Genomic DNA, 26,103 nt, shown 5'->3' with positions numbered 1-26,103 from the left:
TAGGTTTTAGCACATCACATTTAATAAACCGTCATATCGAAGGTTGAGGAGTTTGCTTTCAGTAGCTGTGCTTTGAAGGGTGAAAAAAACAAGAAAAAAACAAAAACAAAAACCTTTGGTACAAAATGGAAATATGTTGCATATGTTTTAACGACAAGTATATTTAGCATTCACATACTTTAACAAGTAGGTCCGCAGTGCAAAAGTTTAATTGGAGTGAATTTCTCATCCTGGTAATTCACATTTATTGAGGTGAGAATAGGGCATTTTATTTTCATTCCATGCTGTGCTGTTCTCCCCCCTGTGAGTGAAATGTGTGCAAGTACTGCACACATCCAACAGAACTATGGAATTATCTCCAAGGTATAGGATAGATAGATATATATAATAAAAAAAAAATACACTAAAATACAATTTAAAAAGGGAATTTCGATAGCCACATTGGTCTCTTTAATAGTTGCTAATCCATGTCCAAGCTGCCTATACATAAATAAATAAATAGAAGCATTTGCAGTGATATCCTGGTTGTCACAGCAAAATAGCCAACTCAACTGTATTGTGAATTTAAACCAATAGTCCTATGAAGGGGTTAGTCTATACCAGCCCAAATTCCCCTCTGACTTCTATGGGGAATTTCAGCCCCAAACTGCCCAATCGGCTGTAGAATAAGTCTCTACGTGTAAATCTACAACATTAAAGTGAAAGCCCTCACAATTCACAAAACACCTTCTGTGCCGTTTGAGAACGTGTAACGTTATGGCGGTGCCTTGTTTCAGGGTAATAGCTTTATGCCAGGGAATGTGCAATTTTACACTGCTTTCTTTACAAGTGTAGGCAGAGACATCAACGGCAGGCGCAGCAATAAGGGTGGGGGTTAAATAAGGTCGAGTTCGGAGGAAACCCTTCAAGTACTGTACATTTGTGGCCCTCAGCGACATTTCACTTTGGGGAAGATTCATAGATAAATTCTATATAGTCAGAAACGGCTGTTTGACTGAAAATCCCTTTTGAAAGTTTATGGGGATTTTCTGCTTTGACCGATCTAGAACAGGGCGGCCAACGACAGTCCTCAAGGGCCACCAAAACGCCCGATATTAGGGATATCCCAGCTTCAGCACAGCAGGCTCAGTCTTCGACTGAGCCACCTGTGCTGAAGCTGTGATATCCTTAACTTGACCTGTTGGTGGCCCTTGAGGACTGGAGTTGGCCACTCCTGATTTAGAATTTACCCCAAGTGATTAAAGATTGGAAAATACAGGCAAGGCCAAACCAACTGTTTCATAGTTATTGCACTCACGGGTAGGTCTGTGCGAACCAAACACGTCACTTCCTATGAATGATCCTTCGGACCTACCTGTTTGGGAAACTCCATGTACTGATCACAGACTATGAAGATCAGTAAAATACACACAGGTAGAACTCAAACTAATGAAATCTCTTACTAATCCTAAATACAGGAGGACAGCTTCGCGTGTCACACTGCTAATGCAAAAAGAAGTAAACTTCTACACAACCAAGCCAAGATGTATAGTAACTAGAGGGCTTGTGAAGCTCATGGTGTATTTTCTTTCAAATCCTTAGTAACAACTAATGCTGTATGCAGCCGCCCCCATTAATGCACTCCGTTGGACAAATTCCAGCAAAGTCAAATGTTACATCTACAAATACACATGAATAGCCATAATATAATGAATTATTGCCCAACACAGCAGTTAGTCTTAATTCTTCACTGAAATACTGAAAACGATTAAAATGCTTTTAAAAGTGTTATCCCTCTGCTAGAGATGTCAGCAATGCATTGCAACCTATTCAAGCAATAGATGGATTCCAGCTCACTAAACGATTTAGACTCCATATTCATTTTCTAAACGGGGTAATAAATACATTAATTAAAAAAAAAAAAAAAAAAAAAATGCTTCTATTAGATCTGTGTGGGTACATGAATAACAAAGTGCCGTGTATCCACCAGTTAAGTTTAAATACAAAGAAAACCAACGCATTCTTACAGGGTCAAATGTGCAAACAGGAAAAGTTATGCAAAGAGCTTTTGTCAGGTTAGGTAAAAATCTGCATTTCTTAAAATTGGGAATGATCAAAAATAAAAACACATTTCTTGGTTAAATGAGCAAAAAATAAAAAAAAAACAAACAAAAAAAACCCTCCGTGAACTGAAGAAACATTTTTTTAAATCAAATCTAAAAAGGTAAAAATGAAATGGACACATCGCAGGAGCCCTTTTTGTAATGCATTGATCTGTGCTGTTTGAGCATTTTGAAACACCAGGTTGATAGAATGAGACTAGATGACGACTTGATTTGTGTGACCAATGCTCTTGCCAAGTCTTGCAGTGTACAGTAGCACATAAAAACGCAGATGAAATACATTTCTAAATAGTTCAGTACTAGCACTGAATCTTTCCAAGCAGAGTTAGGAAAGGGACGCCATCTGAGCAGCATGGGCCAGCAACACATGCAAAATAATTGCACTGCCACCAATTCAATATCAGGACTTCCAGCCACCACTCGATCTCTCAGGCCTGTCCTGACCACCTTACTGCAAGCACTTAGGCACAGTGCCACAGAAGGGTGCTAAGCTTTAGCACGCCTCATTCATATGAATGCTTAGCACCCTTTGGTGGATCTGGGCCGTTGAGTATGTGAAGCAAGAGAGGACTAACCCAGGTCTGGTCACTGCAAATGTTCTGTTCTCAAATGGTTCGTCATTGAGCGGAGTCTGCTGCATATTTTCTATTATAGAACTATGGTTGGAACTAGGAAGCAATGGTGTTGGCAGTGGGCCAGAGGTTTGAGGGAAGGAAACATCTTAATTTAGCCTCCTGCCTTTTGTAAAAATTGAACGTATATTTAAAATAAAATAAGTGTTTTTATATTAAATTAAAATCTAGTATGTTCAATTCTATGGGTAAAATTCCCCATACCCAAATTTAAAAAAAATTGGCAAAACATGGCATTGACCAACTGGGCCATTAACTAGCTGAAAACAGTCACATGTTCTTGTGCATTGGTAAATATGTTTTAATGTTTCATCTTTATGAAGGGCTTTTCCGTGCTGAGCTATAAAAAGCAAAGACTGGTGGGGAGCCGGGTTGGTCCTTTCTTCCACATAGTAACACAGGGGGGAGAGGGAGGAGGGGGGTATGATACCTTTTATTGGACCAACAAGTAGTTAATGTTACAAGCTTTCCCACCTCTCAGGGTCCTTCATCAGGTGGGAGGTTGGAAAGCTTGCAACATTAACTACTTGTTGGTCCAATAAAAAAGGTAACATACCCCCTCCTCCCTCTCCCTCCTGTGTTAATCTATAAACACTAATTCCTGACCCCGATCACGCATGCCTGAGAGTTCAATATGTTGGCTAATTTTGAGAATGTATTTTTAACTTCTTTGCCGGCCCCTCTGGCAGCAAAGGGTTACATTTAAATTAAAAGGGGGTGTGGGGGTTATTTTGTTGCTTAAAAAGAAACAGGCCACCCATGCTTACTGCAGAATTGAGTCTCCTTTTCAGGCCAACCCTAAAATTACATTTATTAAGCACTACCACCACCATCTAATTTAGAAGGTCTTTAAACCATTTGTGTGCGCCGAAGGCTGTTAGTTTTATTAGCGAGTGCTCAACAGGACACTTTATAAAACAAATGAGAAAACTGAACGCAACTTTATCACTAGCTACAAGGAGAGATTCAAATAAAAACGGTGACAGAAAAACTAATTTGATTGGGAGAGGGTTTAAGCCAGGTCTGGCCAACTCTAGTCCTTAAGGGCCACCAACAGGCCAGGTTTTTGTGATATCCCTACTTCAGCACCGGTGGCTGAGTCAATGACTGAGCAACTTGTGCTGAAGCAGGGAAATCCTGAAAACCTGAACTCATGGTGGCCCTTGGGGACTGGAGTTGGCCACCCCTAGTTTAAGCATTCCTTCAAAATCTGGGTGTGTATTTTAGGTGATTTTAAATCATTTAATATTTTTACGGAATACAAGCAAAGACAGGATTAGAAGCAGTGTCCGATGCCACAGTTTTAATGCGAGAGTCACTTTCATGCGAGTGTTTCCCAAGCCTAAGAAGGGATCCTTCCGATCTTCACTAGCCCTGAGAAGTCATTATTTGAAGGCCAGTCTCCTGGCCAATGGAAACAAGGAAAAGACATCTAGAAAAACCTGCATGTAGCAAAATGGAGGTATTGACGCTTTCTTTGTATTTGTTGCCGACGTGGTTTAAATAAATTGTTAAGACTGGTCACTAGTCTGGCAGATACAACAAGAGGGCAGCTGTTATATGACCGGTACCACACAGCGAGCTAAAACAATTACATAAACCAAAAATGAGGGCGTATTCATGCACTCTTAACCTGTAATACCAAATTCATATTTTTCTTTCCTGCTGGTACTTTAAAATTCATGTTTGTCCAATAATGGCATCATAGTTTGTATTACAAAAACCATATATTATTTTTGGAATGCCAATCACCTATATTTAACCATTTCAGGGGGCAATGCGTTGCTGGCCTCTACAGCACTAAAACAGGTCACACAAGTTCATTTTGCCCCTTAAACAGCATTTCAAGCAACTGTTGGGTAAGACTCCAATATTCCTGGCAAATTTCCTATTGGGGCCACTTACCTTTCATGCCAGGGGGGCAGCATGTGCATGTGGCAGAGCCCCTGGCAGGAAAGGGGCTACATTATGTGATCTAAGCAGCATTTGGGGGTCTGGCAGAATATGGCAGCTTCTTAGGCCCCCATTTAATAGGCCGTCAATACATATCCCCCATGCAGCTTAATCTGTTCCCCAGCAGGAGAAGACGGCTTCACAACGTATAGAATGGGGGCCCTGGTATTACTGTGTAGTGCGACATATAAATATTACAAAAGGGGGCAGATGAGATGCTGTGCTCCATCGGAACTGATGCTTTAATACCTGCACGAAAAAATAATACTTAAAATTAAAATAAGGTGATGTTCAGGGTAATCTTTTTCCACCATCAATCCACAATGGCAGTTATGTTCATGGAATATATATATTTAATACAAAAGCTGTTGCTTTTTTTCCTTCTATTAGCCTTCTAACAGGAATTAATGCACATGTGTTTAATGCTCTGATATAGCTTCTGAGAAAATGAATCCCCTTCCCCACCCAAACCGTTACAACTCGTAAAATCCAACAATGTAAACAACACTACACACAGTACGGGACTGCCCTGATAAAACGTAGTATGCACAACGCGGCCCTGACTCATTAGGAACGGTTTATTTAACCCGTTCGGAACCAGGGGGGCCTGCAACGTTGCCTCCCCCCCCTGGCACCTAAGGGGTTAACCCAGGGGTAGCCAACTCCAGTTGTCAATGGCTACCATCAGATCAGGTTGTAATGATATCCCTGCTTCAGCACTGGTGGAGCAGTTATTCTGACTAAGCCACCTGTGCTGAAGCAGGGATATCTTTCAAATCTGACCTGTTGGTGGTCCCTTGAGGACTGGAGTTGGCCGCCCCTGGGTAAACCAAATTTGATAGTGTGCAGGACATGGCAAAGAGCACAAATTCTCCCCACTCCCTGCCAGAGGCCCACAATACATTGCAATGGGGTTAAATTAAATAAATGTTCCCACGGGTCATTTCCCCCTGCCCCTTCGTCAAGTTAACTTCTTTAGTGCCAGGCAGACCTGTAAAAACAAACAAAAACGATGAATAATCACCTGGCACCACAAGTGGAAATTCATATTAACAAAACAGAACAAAAATGTTAGCAATAACCAATGGTCAGAAAGTGCCTGAAACATGATACCAGCATTTAGAGCCCTTTCAAATACAAGGCAGAGAAAGGTGTAAAGTAGAAAAAAACTGGATTCTTCGTTAAATTTCCAGAAAAAAGGTCCAAAGTTTACATTTAATGAAGGTCAACAGGATGCTTCGTTTTTCTTCTGCTTACATGCTAAGTCTGCTCGTCTATACCCCGATCGTCTGTGCCCAAAGATGGAATACATTTGGTTTCTTCTTCTTCCTTTCTCCTTCGTTCCATTTCCCATTCCACAAAGGTATCGAAGAGACTCGGCCAGGCCTCGTCCTCGCTGTAGTTGCTGAGCTCTGGTCCAATCGCCTGAGTAAAGTTTAGGAACATGTTCCACGTGTCGCGGGAGATTCCCTTTATTCCTGAGGGGTTCTCGATTAGAAAGTCTAACCAATGGTCCAAAATGAAGGGTTTGTTTTGGGTGAACACCAACCTCCACAGGGCGATGGCGATATCCCGGTGAAGTGACCGCTGTCCTTCTTCGGAGTCCAGGCCAAACTGAAAGGTGAAGCGGTAGAGATCCTTAAATTTATCCTCCTGTTTGGCTTCGTTTAACAGGCATGGGAATCTGTCGCAAATTCCTTCGATGCTGTCAGCGCTTATTGATTTGCAGCCGTCGAAAAATTCCCTCCTGTTATAGGAGACAAATAAAAGGAGAAAATGAAAAAACGTACGGAAATGGGAGCGGTTAACACACATCTGAGCATAATACATCATCATTCACAATCTTGCTAGAACAAGGGTGGCCGACACCAGTTTTCAAGGGTCACCAAGTATTGGGGTTATCCCGGCTTCAGCACAGGCAGCTCAGTCAGATTGGCCACCCTTGTGCTAGAACAATCTTATTTCGGTAAACTTATTTCGGTTGCTTGGCAATACTTCTCCAAACTAAACTGTACAAGCTATGAGAAGCAGTGCGCTAAATCTGGAGCGACACTCCTTTCGAGGGACCGGTGACAGCCATAGAATGAATTACTGTAGGGATAATATACAATACATCATGAAGCATGTCACATGTAACCTGAGCAAAATTACATTTAAAGTAACAAATATTCACCATCAGTAATATGAAGATCCCCAAAAAAACGTATGGGACAATTGTTTTGGCGCCTTAGGCCCCGGGATTAGGTTCTCTGGTGTAGGCCCAATAAGAAAAATACCTAAATCTCTTTACTTTTTGTTACTTTTATACATAACATATATAAATGTTATGAATAGTATGGCAAGTCTAAGGCTTCGGATATAGCGGTCACGCACGCGATGGAGTGCATGGTATCGCGCGGGCCTGTCACCTGAGCGATCTGTGAACCGAGATCGTTCGTGACGGGGGAGGCGTGGCCTGACGTCACAAGGCTGGTTCGCCCTCATTGGCTGAACTGCTCACGTGACCCGACCATCGCGTGACAAAATCAAATTTTTCTGTCGGCTCAAATTTCTGCTGCGTGGTCACTATGGCCGGCCCTATATTGCTGCTGCTCTTTCTTTGTGCCGCTCGCCCTATGGACGCAGGCTATGGGCGATGGAGTCAATGGTAACATTACTACCTGTGCTCCAGGAACCAAAATGAAGTTGCGTTACAGAGCCAGCTGTGCCTGAAACACACCGTGCAAAGCATATGACCAGCACTAGAAGACAAAATATATTGCATGGGTTTATGGGCAATGCCATAATTTCCCCCCAATTCAAGCCTTATGGATGCCAATGAGTAAACCGACCTTGTGAACTTGCACATAGTGGCAGCCTGAAATTTCCACGCCAAAACTAGCACTCTAAATTCTGTTGGATCCACACAGAGATCATTACAAAACCGTTCCATGCCTTCTTCCAATATCGCTTCCTCTCGTTCATCCTTATATCGCCTAAATAATTCCTCAATTCGCTGCAAAGAGGACACCTCGGCCCCCATGCCAGGTTCCTTTTTCTTTGTGTCACCAGAAGGTGCCTGAGGCAGACTTGGTTCTACCACGGCGTCTGCTTTCTTTGTTCCGTTGACCACTATGTCCCCAGAGGCCTTTCCGCAGACGGACGTGTGTTCCTCTTTGTGGCTTGAGCTTCTCTTATGCTGTTTGCTAGATTCCCGGTCACCATTTTTGCTTCCTAGTGTGGATGAAGGATTCTTGCACTTTGTGACACACTGGCCCATGTTGAGTCTGCCCAACTTTAGAGCAGTCCCCCTTGGATCAGACACCGTTTCAACCGATGTTCGATAGACGTCAACATGCCATCCACGGAAGTGACCTAACCTAAATAAACAGAAGGATAGCGAATACAAGGTTAATAATTGTATCAGCCCTCACCAATCATTATTAGCCCTCAATACTTACACACAATGGGCATTACTATTATGGGGTAATTAATTCCGTCAAAGATGGGCTGCTGCAACAAGTTATTTCTATGGAAGACTACGGTTCTTAAAAGAAATGATATATGTATATATATTTTGTTTAAAAAGCAACTACAGGTTGCCAATAATTTCTTCACCAGGTGATCCTCCAACAAATCAGGGGAGCTCGTCTCGTAGTTATGAAATAAAGAAACACTACATAGTGTAATACTGTTGTGAATACATTTGTGCAAACAAAGCTCAAAAATGAAGCTCAAAAGGATCACCTGGTGCAAGACGAGTGGAACAGTCTTTATCAAGGGTTGCAGTTTGTTTCTAAGTTTCTTAATTTTTTCTTTAGATCACTTGATTGTTATTATCACACTGCTTTATTATTTACACATATGTGGTTGAATTGTATATTGTCACATTTAGGGTGTGTTTAGAGCGCTATTGTTAGTTTTTTTCACTTAATAATTTCTTCAGTCAGACCAGTTCAAAACTGTTAAACATAAAAATTAGAAGCAAATCAGCATAAAAAGGCATCTATAAAAATATTATACCAACAAAAAGGTACATTTTAAAGCAGAGTAACGGGAGTAGCTGGTTTAAGATTTGAAGAAATAGAGCACCATTGTATATTGGAACGTGTAACAGTGCCTTATACAGAACTTGCTGCTTTACTGACTTTTCAGTTTCTTGAAGTATACTATGTCCCCTAATAAAGGAAATTCCTAAAATTCTTAATGTTTCACAGGTTACAAAGAAGCCGATTCATGGACCGAATTTGGCATGGATCACATCTCCCAAGTTTTTCTTAAAGCAGAAGTATTTTAAATCTATATATTTTATTCCTCACGCTGCCTGCATTTTCAGCATCTCCCTGTACATGCCAAGCAAAGTCTTTTTTAGAATTATTTTTCCATACAACAATGTGTTTTCTTCAACCTCTACAGAGAAGATTAAACGTTATTTTAAGTGCAAACCTAAATATGCATTCATTAGAAGAAAAAAACCAGCAGTTAAATAAACAGCATTTGACAATTTTGCTAAAGGCCAAGCACAGGAAACCGTTTAACGAAAAATAGACTCAAGTGGCTTCAAGCAAACCTGTCTTCACAATTTTAGAAAGTATTCCAAACAGATCTGCTTTAATTAAAAATAAAATGTTTAGCTCATTTTGGGGGGCGGCAGAGGTTCCATTACCTGTCCCGGGAGACAAGTTTCTCCACCTGGCAAGAATAGTTGCCCGGTGGACACTATGGAGATGGTGCCGGGACTCTCTCCGTGACTTCGGGGGCCACAAAAAACTACAAATATGTTGGGAAACTGAGGGACCCCGGATCAGGTACAGTAAAAAAAAAAAAAAAAAAATGGGGACTTCTGCTTTCATTGTAACTTCTAATTTGCTCCGATATTTATGAAATTATTGGGTGGGGAAAGATCCATGAAGCTCTGATAACCGGCAGTGATCTCAATGGCAGATTGAGCTCAGGTAACCACCACCTCCTCCCATGGAGTCTTAACGTTTAACCTGGAGTGCCAAGAGTGTCTGCAATGCGTTTGGGTTCATGAGCATCACACAAGCTAGAGTACTGCAGATGAGCTGTAAGTGCAGAGACAAGGGCCAACATCCGATTATCCAGACTACTTCCAAGTACTAGAGCAGGAGTGGCCAACTCCAGTCCTTAAAGTCATGTTAAGGATATCACTGCTTCAGCACAGGTAGCTCAATCGGTGACTCAGCTCATGGCTGCACCGCCTGTGCTGAAGCAGGTATATCCTTAACCCTTATAGTTGGCCACCCCTGTACTAGACGGTTTTTGTGTTTGAGTCAGACACTAAAGCCCTGATTATACAATCATTACCATATGAATAGATGGTTCATCCCTAATGCCTGTCTCTCACCATCACAATAAGACAATGGATTTTTGCAAGCTTGAGGAAACGCTGTGTGTTTGTATTGAATCATATGCAGAAAAAAAAAAAAGTGAGTTTCCGAGGGAAAGGGTGGAAGCAATGCACCATTTAATAAAAACTGCATATAAATAATTGCACACAACTATATTATTGATCAAAGTGGGGACAGGTGGCACTCTGTTAAAGGATACAATAATGCAGGGGTGCTAAACTCCAGGACTCAAGACCCCACCAAGAGTTAATGATATCCCTGCTGCGGCACAGGTGGCTCAATCAGTCCCTGCTTCAGCACAGATTACTCAATAAGAGGTACAGTCTTAGACTGAGCCTCCTGTGCTGAAGCTGGGATATCCTGAATACCTGACCTGTTTGGGAGGGGGAGGGGGGGGAACACGTTAATTCCATGTACACAGATAACATGTACCGAGTCGTAAAAAGTACCTTAAATTCCTCACTAAATAGGGGAATCTGTGAACAAGGAATTGACATGCACCGTGTTTACATTTGGAATGCAATCCCGCTGCTGTTTCTTACATTGATATTATTGTATGTATTATTGCTAGAAACAAATTACATTCAGTTTATTATGTACCTAATCAGTAATTGGAACCTGCCAATGTATCCCTAGGAAAAAAAAAACAACACAAACCGTTCTAAACTTTGGTTCTCCCAAATATAGTTACATAGATGAGGTTGAAAAAAAGACATACATCCATCAAGTGCAACCTATGCTAAATTTAGACGACAGATACTTTATCCTGTATCCGTAATTACAGTATATTGATCCAGAGGAAAGCAAACAAAAACCTCAGTGAAATATCATCTAATACTGTCTCAGAGAGGGAAAAATAAATTCCTTCCTGACTCCAAGAATTAGCAATCATATTACTCCCTGGATCAACATCCTTCCCATGTATACTTATTTGGTATATCCCTGTATACCTTATAGGTATACAGGGATATAGAATCAAATATATACCTGTATATATTTTACAGAAAAGCAATCTGCCACATTAGACATTATCTATATCAAAATTATTTAACTAGGTGTTTAACTGATGCAACAGTCCTTTTCAGCCATTAAATATTAAAGTCTGTAGAACGACTTACAAGTGTACACGTCAAAAATCTAGCAATACTTCTAACATTGCTGAATCCCGATGGGGCAGGTATTTCTCGTCAAGAGCTGCAAAACAAGAACACTTTTAACAAAAGAATACAATATTTATCAAAAGAAATATACGAGTGTCGTGACTAGTTAAGCACCAACTACAAAGATATACAGGGTGGTAATTCATTAAGGTGCGATACCACACTATAATACCCATCTATGTAACTGGTTTAAAAGGAATCAGGGGACGTACAATAAAATCAACAAGGTCTACCCAGTAAGGCAGGGGTAGTCAACGCCAGTCCTCAAGGGCCACCAACAGGTCAGGCTTTAAGGATATCCCTGCTTCAGCACAGGTGGCTCAGTCATTCAGACTGAGCCACCTGTGCTGAAGCAGGGATATCCCCAATACTTGGCCGGATAGTGGCCCTTGATAGAGTTGGCCACCGTTGCTGTACAGGAGTATCGTGGCAGGAATGCAAACATGTTGCTCGACACCACAATGTATTAACTACCCCTCACATTCAAAGACGATTACACTCTTTCAAACAGTTGTCACCTCTTAGAACAAGTCAAGATGCCGTATTGTATTCAATTGCAATATAAATAAACACAAGTAGTTATTTTAACAAAGCCCTCGTGTCCTTGGCTGATCTGAGCACAGCCGAGTTGCAAGCAGATTACCCCAGGTCACCAAGAACATGTGAAAATAAATTGCTTATATATTAACCTTAAAGTCCCAGGCATCGTGTATTCATACATTTATTTGGGGCTGTCAAGGTAGGTGGCTACTGTAGCTCTTTCCCCTCAGCAGCGACAGTGGAAATAAGTTACCACTGCTACACAAGGCATACACAGCCTACTAATGATTTGAGACAAGATAATAGAGACCTTCTTAAAGTGGCAATCCAAGCCATTTTTTCTTTTTTTAAATACAGGGTTAAAGCAGGGGAGTTCTGGAGCTGAACCCCATTAATTTAGCTCCTGGGACCCCCTGCATCTGAAGGTACTTACCTCGGAAAGGGGGCGACGGTAGCCATGCAAGGGTTCACTAAATTGCTGCCTTTCAAAGCTCCTTGGCTGTGGTCCAATAGGAAGCCGTGACGTCATCCAGTGCGGCTTCCCTATTGGCCCATGTGACCGGAGGGTTTAAACTGCAGGAGATACCCACCTCTGAAGGGGATGGGGGGTGTTGGTATCTCTGGAAGCAGGGGGTCCCGGAGCTGAAATTAAAGGGATTCAGCTCCTGAGAGACCCCCTGCTTTAAACCTGCATTAAAAAATGAAAAATATATATGGCTTGGATTGCCCCTTTAAAACTAGAGAAGCATACATACAATTCATTATTAGTGACAACTCTGCAATCACTGAAGAGATCAGTGACATTAAGTGATCCGTGACTTAGCAGTTATTAGGGTAGAGTTATAATGCGTATTTTAAAGACATGTTGCTACAGTTATTAGGGAAGAACTGGTAGGAAGATAAATAGTACTTCTGATGCTCCAAAATGAAACTGCAGCAAAATAGAATTTGTTTTCGATTTTTTTATATAAAAAGACAGTTTAAATACCAATTTTGGGGGCATAAACCAGTCCTAGTTATGGACACCCCATACTGAATGTGTGTTACATAAGGAAAGTACAACCACTAATTCTAACCTTTGGAAAAAGCACTTTACCAACAAGAAAGTGTCTCCGAACAATACGATCTCGACACCCACATTCAACCCAGAAAGGCACCGATTTGAAAGGACATGCAGTGTTCCTCAGGGGAGGACTTCTGTCCGGTTTGATGGATGTCACGGTAAGAATCAGTTACGTCTTGTAACAATCCCTAGCGAGGCGCATTGAACTGTAAAGCTTGTTATGGAAAATAGGAACGCTAAACTCTTAATAAGCGACAACTTCAGGAGTAACAATTGGTAAAGTTTACACACTTCTGTGATGCACGGCCATTGTCAGTTCCAGTGTTTGTGTGGCCTTTCATTTTACCTCCAAAAGGAACGAAGAAGAGAGCTATGAAAGTATTAATATAGGCGAGTACTTTAAGGAAAATTAAGTTAAAGTGATTTATCCAAGACCACAGTTCCTGATGATCGAATCAAAACCACAGGCCTCTGCATTCATGACTAACACCTTTCCCACTCCACCACATCTCCTTCCTATACACCGGGGACGATACCACGTGCTTAATCGTGTCAATGGAGTCACTGTGTGAAAATCAATGGAAGAGGGGTTTATTGTACCTTTTCATTTAGGAAATTAAAGTATTCGGTGTCAACCATTAGTAGTTACGAAGACATGCTGATTTCAAAGCATTTTAAAATCTTACTAGAGAGCAAAAACCTCAAACCCCTACTGCTTGCATCACTTTGGAAACCACAAACACTCATCTAGAAAACATTCGTTCACATCTTCGAGCCATAAAAAAAAAACACATGCACATTTCTAAAAAACAGCCTAGCAAAGCACGGAGATTTCAGAAATAAAAAGGGCAACTTTGTATAACTCCACTTCCCACATGAATGTGTTGTTTTCATAGTGGTAACATTCTTTATCTCATCAATCATTCACTTAACATTGTAAAAACTGAGGCTCCTTTCTGTTCAATTCACTGAGCTCAGTTGTACAAATAGAGATGGGAAATAACCATAGGAACCAACTGGTTGAGACCGACTTATGCCCAGAACTTTCTATTAAATTGCTGAACTCTTCACCGCCAGAAGGATCCTGCAACCAAACTTATAGCAATGGCGCTGAACATTCTAGCACTTAAGGGGTTAAAATGGAAACGTAATACAGCAAACCCAGAGTTATATTAACTGTAAACAAAATCCACAGGGGTGTAAACATTCCACGTCTATAGATTAAAATGTACAGCATATTTCAATAATCTAGCCACGCTGGTCTTCATGGAAACGGCCAGATCACAGTAGAAAGGAACAGTGATACGCTTAAACAATTCAGGTAATTTTATGTTGCTGGTGATAAAGTCTTTTGACGCAGGATAGACTCACTATACCAGTGAATGGATGTTATAAAGTTGATATGTATTGCCCTGTACAGTATTTCAACATCGTTTTTCAATTTCCGTAACTACAGTATGCCTCAAACTGGCAAAAGTTTTGTTCAGTCAGCAGCTGCAACATGCATTCGAGGTTCAATAAATTAGCCCCAACTGAAGAAACAGAGGGGGTTAATTAAATAAACAGTGATAATCGGGGGGGGGGGGGGGGGAGACTATCACACTGGAACAAAGGACACCACCTTAAAACATAATAGGGACATGCGTCTTCTTTTTAATCCTGATACTGTTACAGTGGGTCCTGCCAAGTGTGCTCATTTACACATTTTCAAACAAAGCATTTATAGTGAACAAACTGTTCTATTTTGCGTGCTCTTTTCCCTCATAATTGTATAGAGCTCCCTTCAATTGTACAGCTTTTGTTGTGTGTTTTAAAGGAAAAACATGTCTGGCATGAGGATCCATAAGAAATAAGAGCATCCGACAATCAAACTAACAGTACTGCCAGATATAAAACTAAAGCATGTCAGTATCCAAAGTTAAACTCCTAAAATGTCTAATCCAAACTATGACTGATTAAGGATGTAAGATTTGCATCTAACATAGACAGACAACTGTGTGAAAACGCACTCCCTTTGTAGCATTGGTTTGCAGACTTGTCTAAGGGAGATATTATACCCATGATGAGTCTGTGTGTTAAAAGGTAATAACAGAACTGTTAGGCTTGGAAACAAACTTTCCCCTAGCAACCAGCATGAACTGAGCTGCAATTAAGAAAAGGTGTATAACAAAAAGTGACTGGTCTGATCATCAAACAATGGAGTGAGCTGGTCACCTGATTATAGGCTACAACAAGAATGAACTCTTGGCAGAGTCAGATAATACTACCCAGCAGCCTGCAGTTGTGAATTCATCCAGGACAAAAGAGGTAATCGTTTAATCGCCTTTATTGAGATATCTGAAAGGCATTAGCGAGTCTGTCAGCATGTCTGGTTGGTCACAAACACCAACGATAATCAAACCCTTTGGGACTCTCAGATCATGGACCTCAAGTCTGCAGGTATATATTCACATAGATATCATTTAAAGCAGTGCTGGAGATTACCATATTTAGAGCAGAGAAGAAAAAAATGGCACTCATTATGTCCCCATAAGCAGATTGTAGAGTTATTCAGCCATCAGAGCTAATACTCACAACATAACGATCACAGATATGTTATGACCCCATAAGATCAGCCTATTGGGGCAGCTAAAATGCATCCAGAGTTGGAGCATAGTGGTGATTGTAATTAATGTAAGCCCTTTATAACCTAGTGGGGTCAGATTGGATAAACAGGATCATCCCATCACAAGCCTACATTAAGATTCAAAAGCAATCTCTCCATCACCTGTATATATGTTGGGATCAGGCCACCAGCAGTATATACAGTACGAGGTTCCCACAGCTACCAACTAATCTAGAAATGGCATTTGAGCCTCCTAAAGCGATCGTGTCCCCAGTACATGTCTTAATATTAAAGGATGAGCCTCTAAAGTGTCCCTGAAGAGGACTGCGAAATAGGGGCACAGCAGGACCACCCTTTAAATATTGTAGGGGTCCTGTAATGTAGGCAGCGCTGCAGGAGTTAGGATGAGCGGTGACATGTAACCCTTCACCCAGGATCCCCATCAACCCCAGGATCCCCCATCAACCCCAGGATCCCCCATCAACCCCAGGATCCCCACCAGGCACTCACCCCCAGGATCCCCCAACCCCTCACCCCAGGATCCCCCTCCGCCTCAGATACATAAAGGGGCTCCTACCGGCGGAGGTTGGGGGGGGTGTTGTCTCCGGGATGCCTCCACTCACCATGTCTGCCGTCCCCCCCGCATCACTTCCTGCTCTCGCACATTGTGTCAGAAGAACGGGGGGGGTGGGTGGTCCCAGTCAGCTGTCTGCGTGCGACGTCCGCACCTCTCCTCCTCCTCCCACCCCCGGCCGTTGTGACGACTCCGGAGCGACCCGCGCGTTTCTGCCGACGTCAGCGCGCGAGGAGGGGAGGGAGGTATGTGTGTGACATCACATTTGTCCCCTCCCATCCTTGGCCTCCGGTCACAGTGACGTCACTGCGCGCGGGCCGGCAGGGTCTGCGCATGCGCAACATGTAAAGGGGCGTGGTCGCTGTTTACCCACGTGGTGCAGTCAGTTGGAAGGGGACGCCTGATGCTGCTTCTGTGTTGACCAACAAGAGAGGGGGTAAGGTCACTGCCCAACAAGAGAGAGAGGGGTGGGGGTGTAAGATCACTGCCCAACAAGGGTCCAACAGCCCTCCTCTCTTGCTCAGGGTGAGCAATACTGGTTTACAAACGTTGCTGTGATTTTAACCCCTTGAGTGCCAAGGCGTAGTAGCTATGTCGCAGGGCACTCAAAGGGTTAACTTCAGTATTAGGTGGGTGATACCCTTATTTTTAATTTGGTCTAACATTTGATATGTTAGGACAAGATTGTGATATCAGTGTCGTGGTGTAGCCTATCAAACCATACAGTATTTCACAAGTGTAATATTAAATTGATGTTGATTTAATGTCACACAGCCCCTGTAAGCTCAGAACCCAAACCCAGCACCCCATACACACACACACACACACACACACACACACACACACACACACACACACACACACACACACACACACATATATCTGTGTCAAAAAGGAGTGCTGATGGCATTGTGATCTCATAATACAAGACAAAAAGCCCCACATGCTGCATCCTATATGACAAATGATATAGTAAATTACTTATCTGTTGGTTTCGTGTGCACATTTTGTTTGTGTTCTGAGCTTACAGGGGCTGTTTGACATGAAACCAACAGCAATTGAATATTAAACTTTTGAAATACTGTCTTTTATTCAACTACACCACAACACTGACATAGAAATCACAATCTAAAAATGTTCTTGTGCAAATGACATTTGCCCCTGTGGGTAACGGCTGTCCTTGTCAACGATAACATGCACTTTTTTTTTTTTTTTGTGGCCTCTAAAATTCAGGGGTGAAGTCTTGCTAATTGGGGTCTGTACTGACTAAACATTCTGTAAACCTAGACAGGTGGTATCCGTGTACTCGGGGGACAAAATGTAATAACATTTACGGGTAAATTAAATATACAGGCAGTCCTCGGTTATCCGACACAATGCGTTACTCAAAATGGCGTTGTAAAGCGAAACGTTGTAAAGTGAAACACGTTTTCCCATAGGAACACTGTTTAAATGAAAGGTTCCGTTCCTGAAGGCATTTTTAACACTAAAATACACCAAATATTTTATGCAGGCAATAAGATATGCAGCACACACATAAATTATATAGTGTATATACTGTATTATATATATAATATAACATAATAAATAATATATTATATAGTATAATATTATATAGTATAATATTATATATATATATATATATATATATATATATATATATATATATATATACGCTCTTACGACGCTTTGCAACGTTGTTTATGTGAATGTGTATATACACACATACACAACGTTGCAAAGCGTTGTAAGAGCGTTGCATAAGCCATTTTGGCGTTGTAAAAATGAACATAGGTACGCATTGCATAGCGTTGGATAAGCCATTCGTTGTAAAGCGTAGTGTTGTAAAACGAGGACTGCCTGTACTCTGAGGCTGCTGTACCATCAATGGGCATTTTCGTCCTAAACTGTCCCAAACCGCCGCTTCGGAATATATTGAATTTGACACCCCCCCCAGTATTCATTTTAATAAAAGGAATTCATTGGTTATCTGGGACAATAACAAGAAATATTTCCAAAAAAGGTGTTCGAGAGATGATCACCAAAAAAGATTCCCAGTTAAGTTGCACTCAGCCTATTGTTTATTTTTCCTTATAATTAAACAGTAGGTGTCTTAAGGTTACTTATATTTCAAAAAACCCCAAGGAGATAAGTACATAGGGAAATACTAACATTTAAAATCATTTTATTAAACTCATCTATCAAAAATAAACCCAAATAAACTATACTATATTAAAATAAGTAACCTTAAGACACCTACTGTTTAATTATAAGGAAAAATAAACAATAGGCTGAGTGCAACTTAACTGGGAATCTTTTTTGGTGATCATCTCTCGAACACCTTTTTTGGAAATATATCGGTTTCTTCCCATTGCACCGCCACTACAACTATTTAATGATGGATATTAAGGTTGAGCAGGAATGACCCCCCTTCCTACTTACAATAACAAGAAAGTAAGTCTTTTTTTAATTTATTTTTTATTATTATTATATATTTTTTTCCTTCAGATTTATGACATCAGATCTTGGTGAATTTAGAAAATGTTTTACCAGGAAGTAATACATTGAGTTACCTCTCATTTTCAAGGTATGCAATGGGTACCAATGGAAAGCTCCATTTGATTTGAACACAAGCATATCGTTTTCATAGATGCATAGTGTGTCACGGGAATCGTGGATAGACAAATGTAAAGCTACGTTTTGAAAACGTGCTTGGCCACGCCGGTGGCGTGCAGTCTACAGCAGGGGTAGCCAACTCCAGTCCTCAAGGGCCACCAACAGGTCATGTTGTCACTGCTTCAGCGCAGATGGCTCAGTCTTCGATTGAGCCCCCTGTGCTGGAGCAGGGATATCCTGAAAACCTGAACTTGCGGTGGCCCTTGAGGACTGGAGGTGGCCATCCCTGGTCTACAGTAAATTGCTAATATACTTGATTTTTTTTCCATATTAAAAACCCCCCAACATTCTTCTTTTTTTTTTTTTTTTTTCTTTCAGATGACATCAGCCACACGTCAGGAAGTTTTGAGCCTTTACCGCAAAATATTCAGGATAGCCAGAAAATGGCAGTCTGCGTCGGGACGTGCAGAAGAAGCCACCTTAGAAAAACAGTACATTGTTGAAGAAGCCAGAACATTATTCCAAAAAAATAAAAACGTAGGTTTGGCCCTTTACAAGGAATTAATGACAAGTATTCTTAACACTGTTCAGTTTTTAAATCAAATTGCAGATAAGCGTGTATTAAGGACAGGCCTCCCTTTTTCATTTTTTTATTTACTGCAGCAGTCCACGCGGACCGCCTTTTTTTTTGTTTTTACTCTGAGGTCTCCGTCCCTTTCTCAAGTAGTTTTTATTTTTTAAATGTGATACTTCGCTCAGAAGCGTTCAAAATATTAGCGTCCGGGAGGTTAAAATGAAGCTCTCCTCGGAGACGTCACGTGAGCTCACCCTCATTGGTTGAACCGCCCACGTGACCCGGCCGTCGCACTTCATCGGTCGCACGCTCTACGGCCTGCCTCATAGAGGTACGGCCATTTGCTGGCGTCGCACGGAGTATGGACGCGACCTTATGTATATTACAAAAACAAGCAGTTACCTGCAAGTGAGCACGCAGAAGTAATGAGGGCCCAGCTTGTGAGAGCTTCCACTCCAGAGGCTTCTGCAGGAGATTATTTCTGCATTAAAACAGCTGCAGAATCTATAGAGCAGGGGACTCAAAGTCAGTCCTCAAGGGCCACCAGCAGGCCAGCTTTTATGGATATCCCTGCTTCAGCACAGGTGGCTCAATTGATTGAGCTACCCTAGAGCAGGGTTGCGCAAACTTTTTGTCCTGAGCCCCCCTGCCTGCTCGTCCCCACTGCTCACGCCCCCCCCCCTCACCTTGTATCCAGCGTCAAATGACGATGCGGGGTCATGTGATGTCACGTGACCCGCGGCTTCAATGCCATGGCGACGCGTCACACAAGCCATCTAAATTAAGGTAAGGGAAGTTGCAGAGGCCTCACGCAATCCAGAGAACTTACAAAGAGTTCCTACAAATTGCACTCAAAGTACATATGGTAAATATAAGAAGGTGATTCAATAATCATGGAATCGCAATATTCCTTAAATGAGGAGTATTGATATACCTCACATATACCACTAACCGCGAATTGAACATATGAAAATGCGAAATCTCCCCCTTTATAAATTGAGAAAATAATAACGTTTTATTATAAAGATATCGACGCGAGGGACAATCTATTTACAGTGATGGTTACAAATCCCAATTGGTGTGGCCGCTGGCTACTACCAACCAGTAAGGCTTCGTCCCCGGTATTGGCGCGGCGCACGCCTGCAGCTCTATTCCCCGGTCTGTGCAGAGCTGCAGGGGGGAAGATGGGAGGTGCGTAGGTATAGATGCTGTACTGAATCTAAAATAAAATCTCAAACACCAAATCCAGAAGAGAGCAGGTTTGTGCTGTGTCAGGAGAAACAGAAGCCAGGCAGATTAGTGCTGCTTCTCTGTGCTCCCCAAACGCCTGATATGTGCCGTGTTCTACACCAAGTAACTTGTGAAGAACGCCCGCAAAAACACAGATTTCAACTCGGGGGGGGGGGGGGGGGGAGAGCGTATGCTACAAACCATGTTCATTGGTGCGAAAATGGCTGGTACTCGTAAGGATAAACATTTGGAAACGTATTGATACAGTTAACACTTTGGGGAACGTTTATCAATAATCCATTGAAATTGCATTAGTAATCAAAGATAACTGTATCTTGTGCAGGGTGTAGCCTACCATTACCCCAGGGGTGCTCAACTCCAGTCCCCAAGAGCCCCCAAAAGGTCAGGTTTTAAGGAAATCCCTGCTTCAGCACAGGTGGCTCAGTCCTAAAAAGCTGACCTGTTGGGGGTTATTGGGGACTGGAGTTGAGAACCCTGGCATTACCCTACCGCAGGGCTCTTCAACTCGCATGCCCGCAGGCTAAATGCGGCCTGCAAAAGGCTTTGCCGTGGCCTTTGGACGCTCTCCTCCTGCTCATTTCAGACTAGTTGCTTAAGCGGCAAAGTGCAGTTTTTATCACTGGAACTGAAAGTTACAGTAATATAAATATTGGATATTATGCTTGCAAAATGTTGAAATATAATCATTTTCAAGTCTTTTAAATGTATCTAAAGCGTATGTAATTTTACCACCCTGCATAAGTCCCCATTCACTTCAGTTGGCTAATAACAATATTAGACACCCACAGTGATTTATAGCTGGGGTGATCAACGCTAGTCCTCACGACTCCCCCCCGCCAGGTCAGCTTCAGCACAGATGGCTTAATCAGAGACTCGGTTGAAGACAGCCTCTGAGCCACCTGTGCTGAAACAGGGACTGCTTGAACCACCTCTGCTGAAGCTGGGCTATCCAAATGTCTTGGGGACTGGAGTTGAGCACCCGGGATATAAACTACAAACGCATTTCTGGATACGGACATATAGATTTGCACACTTTTAAAGCAGTCATGCGTTCAAACCTTTCTGTGTATGTGGTTCTTTTGCTACCTAATGATCTCTTTTGATAGGTAACGGACTTGCAAACCATTGCTCAGTGTATAGAGGAATGCAGGGCGAGAATTGGAATTGCATTACATTATGGGATCCCATACCCGAGACCTGTAAGTATTTGTGACATCTAAGAGAGTGCCTCAAAACGATGATAGATTGTATTTGCTGTTGAGTTCTGAAGCTTCAGGTTTATTTAGCGGTAGTAGATAAACACACCAAACACTCAAGTTCATCTCTCTCATTTTTCCCAAACATGTGCCAGTTTCCAAAACATCCAATGGCGCATAAATTGCATGTAACTGGTGATAGTGTTACCGTTCTGTGTTTTTACCAGCACTTTTCCATAAGATGTTATCCTGTTCCATTGTAGATTCTAGCCATGTCTCATGAAGTTAAGAGGCAGAAACCACAAATCCTTTTGAACGCCTAAGCTTGAGCCTGGTTGCTAGCTCTGAGCATAAAGCAGCATTACCTTTTTTTACATAGGTTTGAAGCAGGGGGTCTCTGGAGCTGAACCGCGTTTATTTCAGCTGCTGGGACCCCCTGCTTCCTCAGATACTTACATCCGTAGGGGGTGCTGGTATCTCTGCTCAGTTTAAATGTCTTGCGTCATGTGGGCCAATAGGAAGCTGCAAGGGATGACATCAGTGCTTCCTATTGGCCCGCAGGAGTCCAATAGGAAGTCGCCATTATCTTAACCCCAACTAGCCCAGCCACAGCTGCTACTGGCACCCCCTTCCTGAGGTAAATATCTAGGGAAGCAGGGGGTCCCCTGAGCTGAAATTAACGCGGTTCAGATCCGGTGACCCCCTTTTTCTAACCTATTTTAAAAAGTGTCACAAGGAGTGCTGCTTTAAACTAGAGTTATGCAAAATGGGGTAGTTTGTAAATGAATGAGATTGCCTGTTTAAAACGTCACAATTTGCTTTTAATTTGCTTTATACACCCTGATCACTTCTTTGTCAATTTGTGTGTTCCTCTATTACAGAGAAATATTGATTTTAAACCATTTTCTGCCTCCACTTTTAAATGATTGTCTGAGGACGTGGCACCTGGCCTTTTTTCTAAGCATATGACCGCAGTAGTTACTGCGTATTATATGATTTGGGATTGGGCATGTCACAGTTCTATTTTCAAGTCTACATTTTGAAAGCCGGTTTTCTTTTACCTTCGTGCAACTCCAATGGATTCTGCAAAGTGTGAGTGTGGTTAAAAGAGAATAACGGGTTATTGTTTTATTCTCAGATCCATCTACCCCCTATGGGGCTTGCCACATCGCACAGCAAAACGATGCGGACCCAGGAAAAGCTGAGGAAACAAGCCAAGCCTGTCTACTTAAAATCCTACGACGAAATCTCATAGTATCATTATTTCAGTAACATCAGTGCCTACTGTCTCATTATATATTTCTAATAGATTCAGTGGTCTGCTACATTTAGCCTTAATTAAACCAATTCTATATGGGCTCGAACTAGCCCTGTTGGAAATCCCTGATGGCCCTTCAAGGTTCACACTGGCCAAGATTTCAGAATGATCGGGTAGACTTGGGAGACTGGCTGGATCTACCATATCAGTCTGAGTGCGGCTAGAGTTGGTTTGCTCTGCATAGCTATATGCATGCATGAGTCTGTACATCTGAGTACAGCTAAATATATATGCGTGAGGATATATGAGCAAGCCTTAGTATAGCTTGGTTTGTCCTTTTTATAGCCTTCTAGTGGGTCCATGGTTCCCCAGTCGTATACTGATTATACTTCGGAAAGTTGTTTAACAAAGTAACACAGGTAGACAAAGTAACACAGGTAGACAAAGTAACACAGGTAGACAAAGTAACACAGGTAGACATTATCTAGTTATCCTGGTGTCCTAGCTAAACAACATCCTAAATCACACACTGTGTTATTCTAGTCTGTCATTTTCCACCTAATCCTTTTTTAAACCAACTCATCACTTTTATGCATGGTGATATTACTATATAACTGTAAAAAGATAAAGATTGGTTATATATATATGTATCTACTGTTGTATATGTTAATTACAATTATTGTTGATTAACTGAATATGTGCTCCTCCTGCTTTGTGATCAGGGGCCCCTGACAATTAGGACCGTTTGGTTGTTTACAAACTATAAAAGATTGGCATGTAAGGAGTGATGTCTTCATGTCATACGGCAGGGGGGCTCAACTCCAGTCACCAAGCCCCCACAACAGGTCAGGTTTTCAGCCTCAGCACAGGTGGCTCAATCAGTCCCTGCTTCAGCACAGGTGGCTCAATCAGTCTCTGTAGTGTGTGTATATGTATACATACATACAGTGGGTTTGTGTTTTTGAGTTTGCTAAGCCCATGTGTGTCTGTTATATGCAATACCATTTTTGTTACTGTTTTCATACCTACAAACAATGAATGTTGGGGAAGGAAGTTTCGGGCCTGGGGAGTGTGGACGGATTGAAAGCTGATCAACTTAATCAAGTGGGGATTCATTGAACAGAATGCAAACAAGTAACAATGATTAGGTCTGGCTGTCCGGGGGTACAGTCTTTAGGGTGTTTGAGGGTTGCTGAGACATCCCATGGTTTGGACTATTATCCTTCTCTATTGAAGGAAGACAAGGGCCCTCTCAAGTTCCCTTCTACTCACAATACTCCCTCTGTGTCCTGTTGTAGTGGTCTGCACTCTTGGCTGGTGACCTAGCTGACTGATAGGGGCGCAACCCTGGATGCTCCAGCTTGTTATCGTTCCTTATTTGTTATAGGACACTCTGTTATTTTATCATCTAAAACCATTCCCCCTCACTTCCCTCCCCCCCCCCCCCCCCCCCCCCCCAGTGAGGATTTTCTCAAAGCTCCAGGGTGAGACTATTCCCTAGAGCTATCTGAATGGTTGGTTACACATGAAAGGATTGTAAGTGTACAGAAACATGCCCAATTATAAACTCTTAGATCTCAGCTGTGTTGCAAATGTAATTTTTTCACCAAGCATTGCTGCTTTTAATCCTTCAGTGCTGAAAGGGGTTACATTTTAATGACCATTAGATAATTAGAAATATATATATTTCTAATTATATATCAGAGATGGTACTTCTGGATTCCAAATGATATCAAAAGACCAAGATGCAAAACGTAAATGGTAGGATGAAATCAGAAAATGTGTTGGAGCATTGGGGAGGCCTTCGTCCAGCAGGGGATCGACAAGGGCTAAAGATTATATATATATATATATATATAATTGAATTTTGTGAGGTTGGCGCTAGATGTGGTGAATCTGATTGGTCCTCAGCCTCTGGCCAATCAGATTGGTGGCTATACGACGTCACCCAACTGCCACTCTCTTCTCCTCACCCGCAGCTCACCTTCCCCCTCAGCCTCACCCAACTGATACACACACCTCTTCACCCGGTTCCCCCCCCCCATCACTCCCCCAGGGAATCCACCAGACTCACCGCCTCCAGCCACCTCTCCCCCACCACACCGTTTCTCAGCAGCGCCTCACCTCCCCACCCGACACAGCTCCACGCGGGGGAGGGGGAACCACCGCTGACGACGACACCCGCCTCTGCCCCACCACCCCCCACCCTCTCTCAGCAGCGCCTCACCTCCCCACCCACTGCCGACACAGATGCGGGGGGGGGGGGGAGGGGGAAGGACAACACCACTGCAGCTACCTCTGAGCCCACCACCCCCCCCCCCTCTCGGCAGCGCCTCACCTGTCCACTCGCCGCCGACACTAGCGTGCCACCGCCAGTCAGCAGGGGGAGGGGAGGAGTCAGGAAACGGGGGGTGGGGAGGGAGTCAGGAGAGAAGGGGGGGGGAAGCTCACACAAATACATACTGACTGACACACTGACTGACTGACACACACTGACTGACACTCACTGACTGACACTCACTGACTGACACTCACTGACTGACACACACTTCCCCCCTCAGTCAGCTCAGCTGCCAAACACACGGGGGGCACGGAGCTGTGAACGGGGGGGGGGGAACAAAGCATTGAATGGGGGGGGGGGAATCAGAGCTGTGAACAGTGGGGGGAGGGGGGCGCAGCTCTGAACAGCTGTGAAGAGGGTGGGAAGGGAGTTGAGAGGGAGGATGGGGGAGCCAGAACATTACATCACGGGCAACGCCGGGTATATCAGCTAGTGCTGATAGCACACACACACACACACTTACTTCTGGGCAGAATTAAAATTGCTCCAGCTTTTCTTAAAACGGCAGTTTATATTCAACCATGAACATTAAAACTAGTTAACCTTCAGATTTGTAATAACTGGTATAAACTGATCTGGGAATAGGCTGCTTTGTGTGAAACATTTTAATGCATTTGCAGTCTTGTTATTCCTATGTGATGCAGTTGTTTGTATAAGTTCTAGAACAAGGGTGATCAATTCCAGTTCTCAAGGCCACCAACAAATCAGATTTTACTGATATCCCTGCTTCAGGACATGAGGCTCAGTCAATGACTGAGCCACCTGTGCTGAAGCAGGGAAATCCTGACCTGTTGGTGGCCCTTGAGGATTGGAGTTGGCCACCCCTGTTCTAGAATAACATTTACTTGGGCATGTTATCCTCTTATCTGACACATTCCCAGTGGAAG

At 42.6% G+C, this 26,103-nt stretch overlaps 2 protein-coding genes across 8 annotated transcripts; one reads left to right on the top strand and one right to left on the bottom strand.

Annotated features, from left to right (window-relative positions):
• DCUN1D3 (defective in cullin neddylation 1 domain containing 3) lies at positions 1 to 16,208 on the bottom strand. 4 transcript variants are annotated; one of them, XM_075566017.1, is made up of 4 exons: positions 15,984 to 16,204; positions 11,157 to 11,232; positions 7,519 to 8,046; positions 1 to 6,434 (listed from the first exon to the last, which is right to left on the bottom strand). In XM_075566017.1, exons 3-4 carry the CDS (start codon positions 7,944 to 7,946, stop codon positions 5,948 to 5,950), a joined length of 915 nt encoding a protein of 304 aa, XP_075422132.1. In that variant the 5' UTR covers positions 7,947 to 8,046; positions 11,157 to 11,232; positions 15,984 to 16,204; the 3' UTR covers positions 1 to 5,947. The 4 variants fall into 4 exon arrangements, with proteins under 4 accessions (XP_075422132.1, XP_075422131.1, XP_075422130.1 ...); XM_075566016.1 differs by having other exon boundaries at positions 16,030 to 16,204; XM_075566015.1 differs by lacking the exon at positions 11,157 to 11,232 and having other exon boundaries at positions 16,030 to 16,208.
• LYRM1 (LYR motif containing 1) lies at positions 15,220 to 23,570 on the top strand. 4 transcript variants are annotated; one of them, XM_075566021.1, is made up of 5 exons: positions 16,264 to 16,416; positions 18,489 to 18,567; positions 18,975 to 19,133; positions 21,528 to 21,620; positions 22,756 to 23,570. In XM_075566021.1, exons 3-5 carry the CDS (start codon positions 18,975 to 18,977, stop codon positions 22,870 to 22,872), a joined length of 369 nt encoding a protein of 122 aa, XP_075422136.1. In that variant the 5' UTR covers positions 16,264 to 16,416; positions 18,489 to 18,567; the 3' UTR covers positions 22,873 to 23,570. The 4 variants fall into 4 exon arrangements, with proteins under 4 accessions (XP_075422134.1, XP_075422135.1, XP_075422136.1 ...); XM_075566019.1 differs by lacking the exons at positions 16,264 to 16,416; positions 18,489 to 18,567 and adding an exon at positions 15,220 to 15,240; XM_075566020.1 differs by lacking the exon at positions 18,489 to 18,567 and having other exon boundaries at positions 16,259 to 16,416.
• Positions 23,571 to 26,103: the final 2,533 nt, after the last annotated feature.

Source organism: Ascaphus truei, chromosome 11 (assembly GCF_040206685.1).
Source record: "Ascaphus truei isolate aAscTru1 chromosome 11, aAscTru1.hap1, whole genome shotgun sequence".
Taxonomy (NCBI): Eukaryota; Metazoa; Chordata; class Amphibia; order Anura; family Ascaphidae; genus Ascaphus; species Ascaphus truei.
The sequence above is the reverse complement of the archived record's forward strand: the minus strand, read 5'-3'. Positions and strand labels throughout refer to the sequence as shown.

What these genes read in the sequence shown, in the direction of transcription:
- DCUN1D3 (XM_075566015.1), bottom strand. Translation starts at nt 16,052, where the DNA reads ATGCGGGGGGGACGGCAGACATG. An exon ending in CGGGGGGGACGGCAGACATG is followed by an intron (nt 8,047 to 16,029) that starts GTGAGTGGAGGC and finishes CTGTTTATTTAG; the next exon opens with GTTAGGTCACTTCCGTGGAT. An exon ending in ACTATGTGCAAGTTCACAAG is followed by an intron (nt 6,435 to 7,518) that starts GTCGGTTTACTC and finishes CTCCTATAACAG; the next exon opens with GAGGGAATTTTTCGACGGCT.
- LYRM1 (XM_075566019.1), top strand. Translation starts at nt 18,975, where the DNA reads ATGACATCAGCCACACGTCAGGAAGTTTTGAGCCTTTACCGCAAAATA. An exon ending in TATTCCAAAAAAATAAAAAC is followed by an intron (nt 19,134 to 21,527) that starts GTAGGTTTGGCC and finishes CTCTTTTGATAG; the next exon opens with GTAACGGACTTGCAAACCAT. An exon ending in GGATCCCATACCCGAGACCT is followed by an intron (nt 21,621 to 22,755) that starts GTAAGTATTTGT and finishes TTTTATTCTCAG; the next exon opens with ATCCATCTACCCCCTATGGG.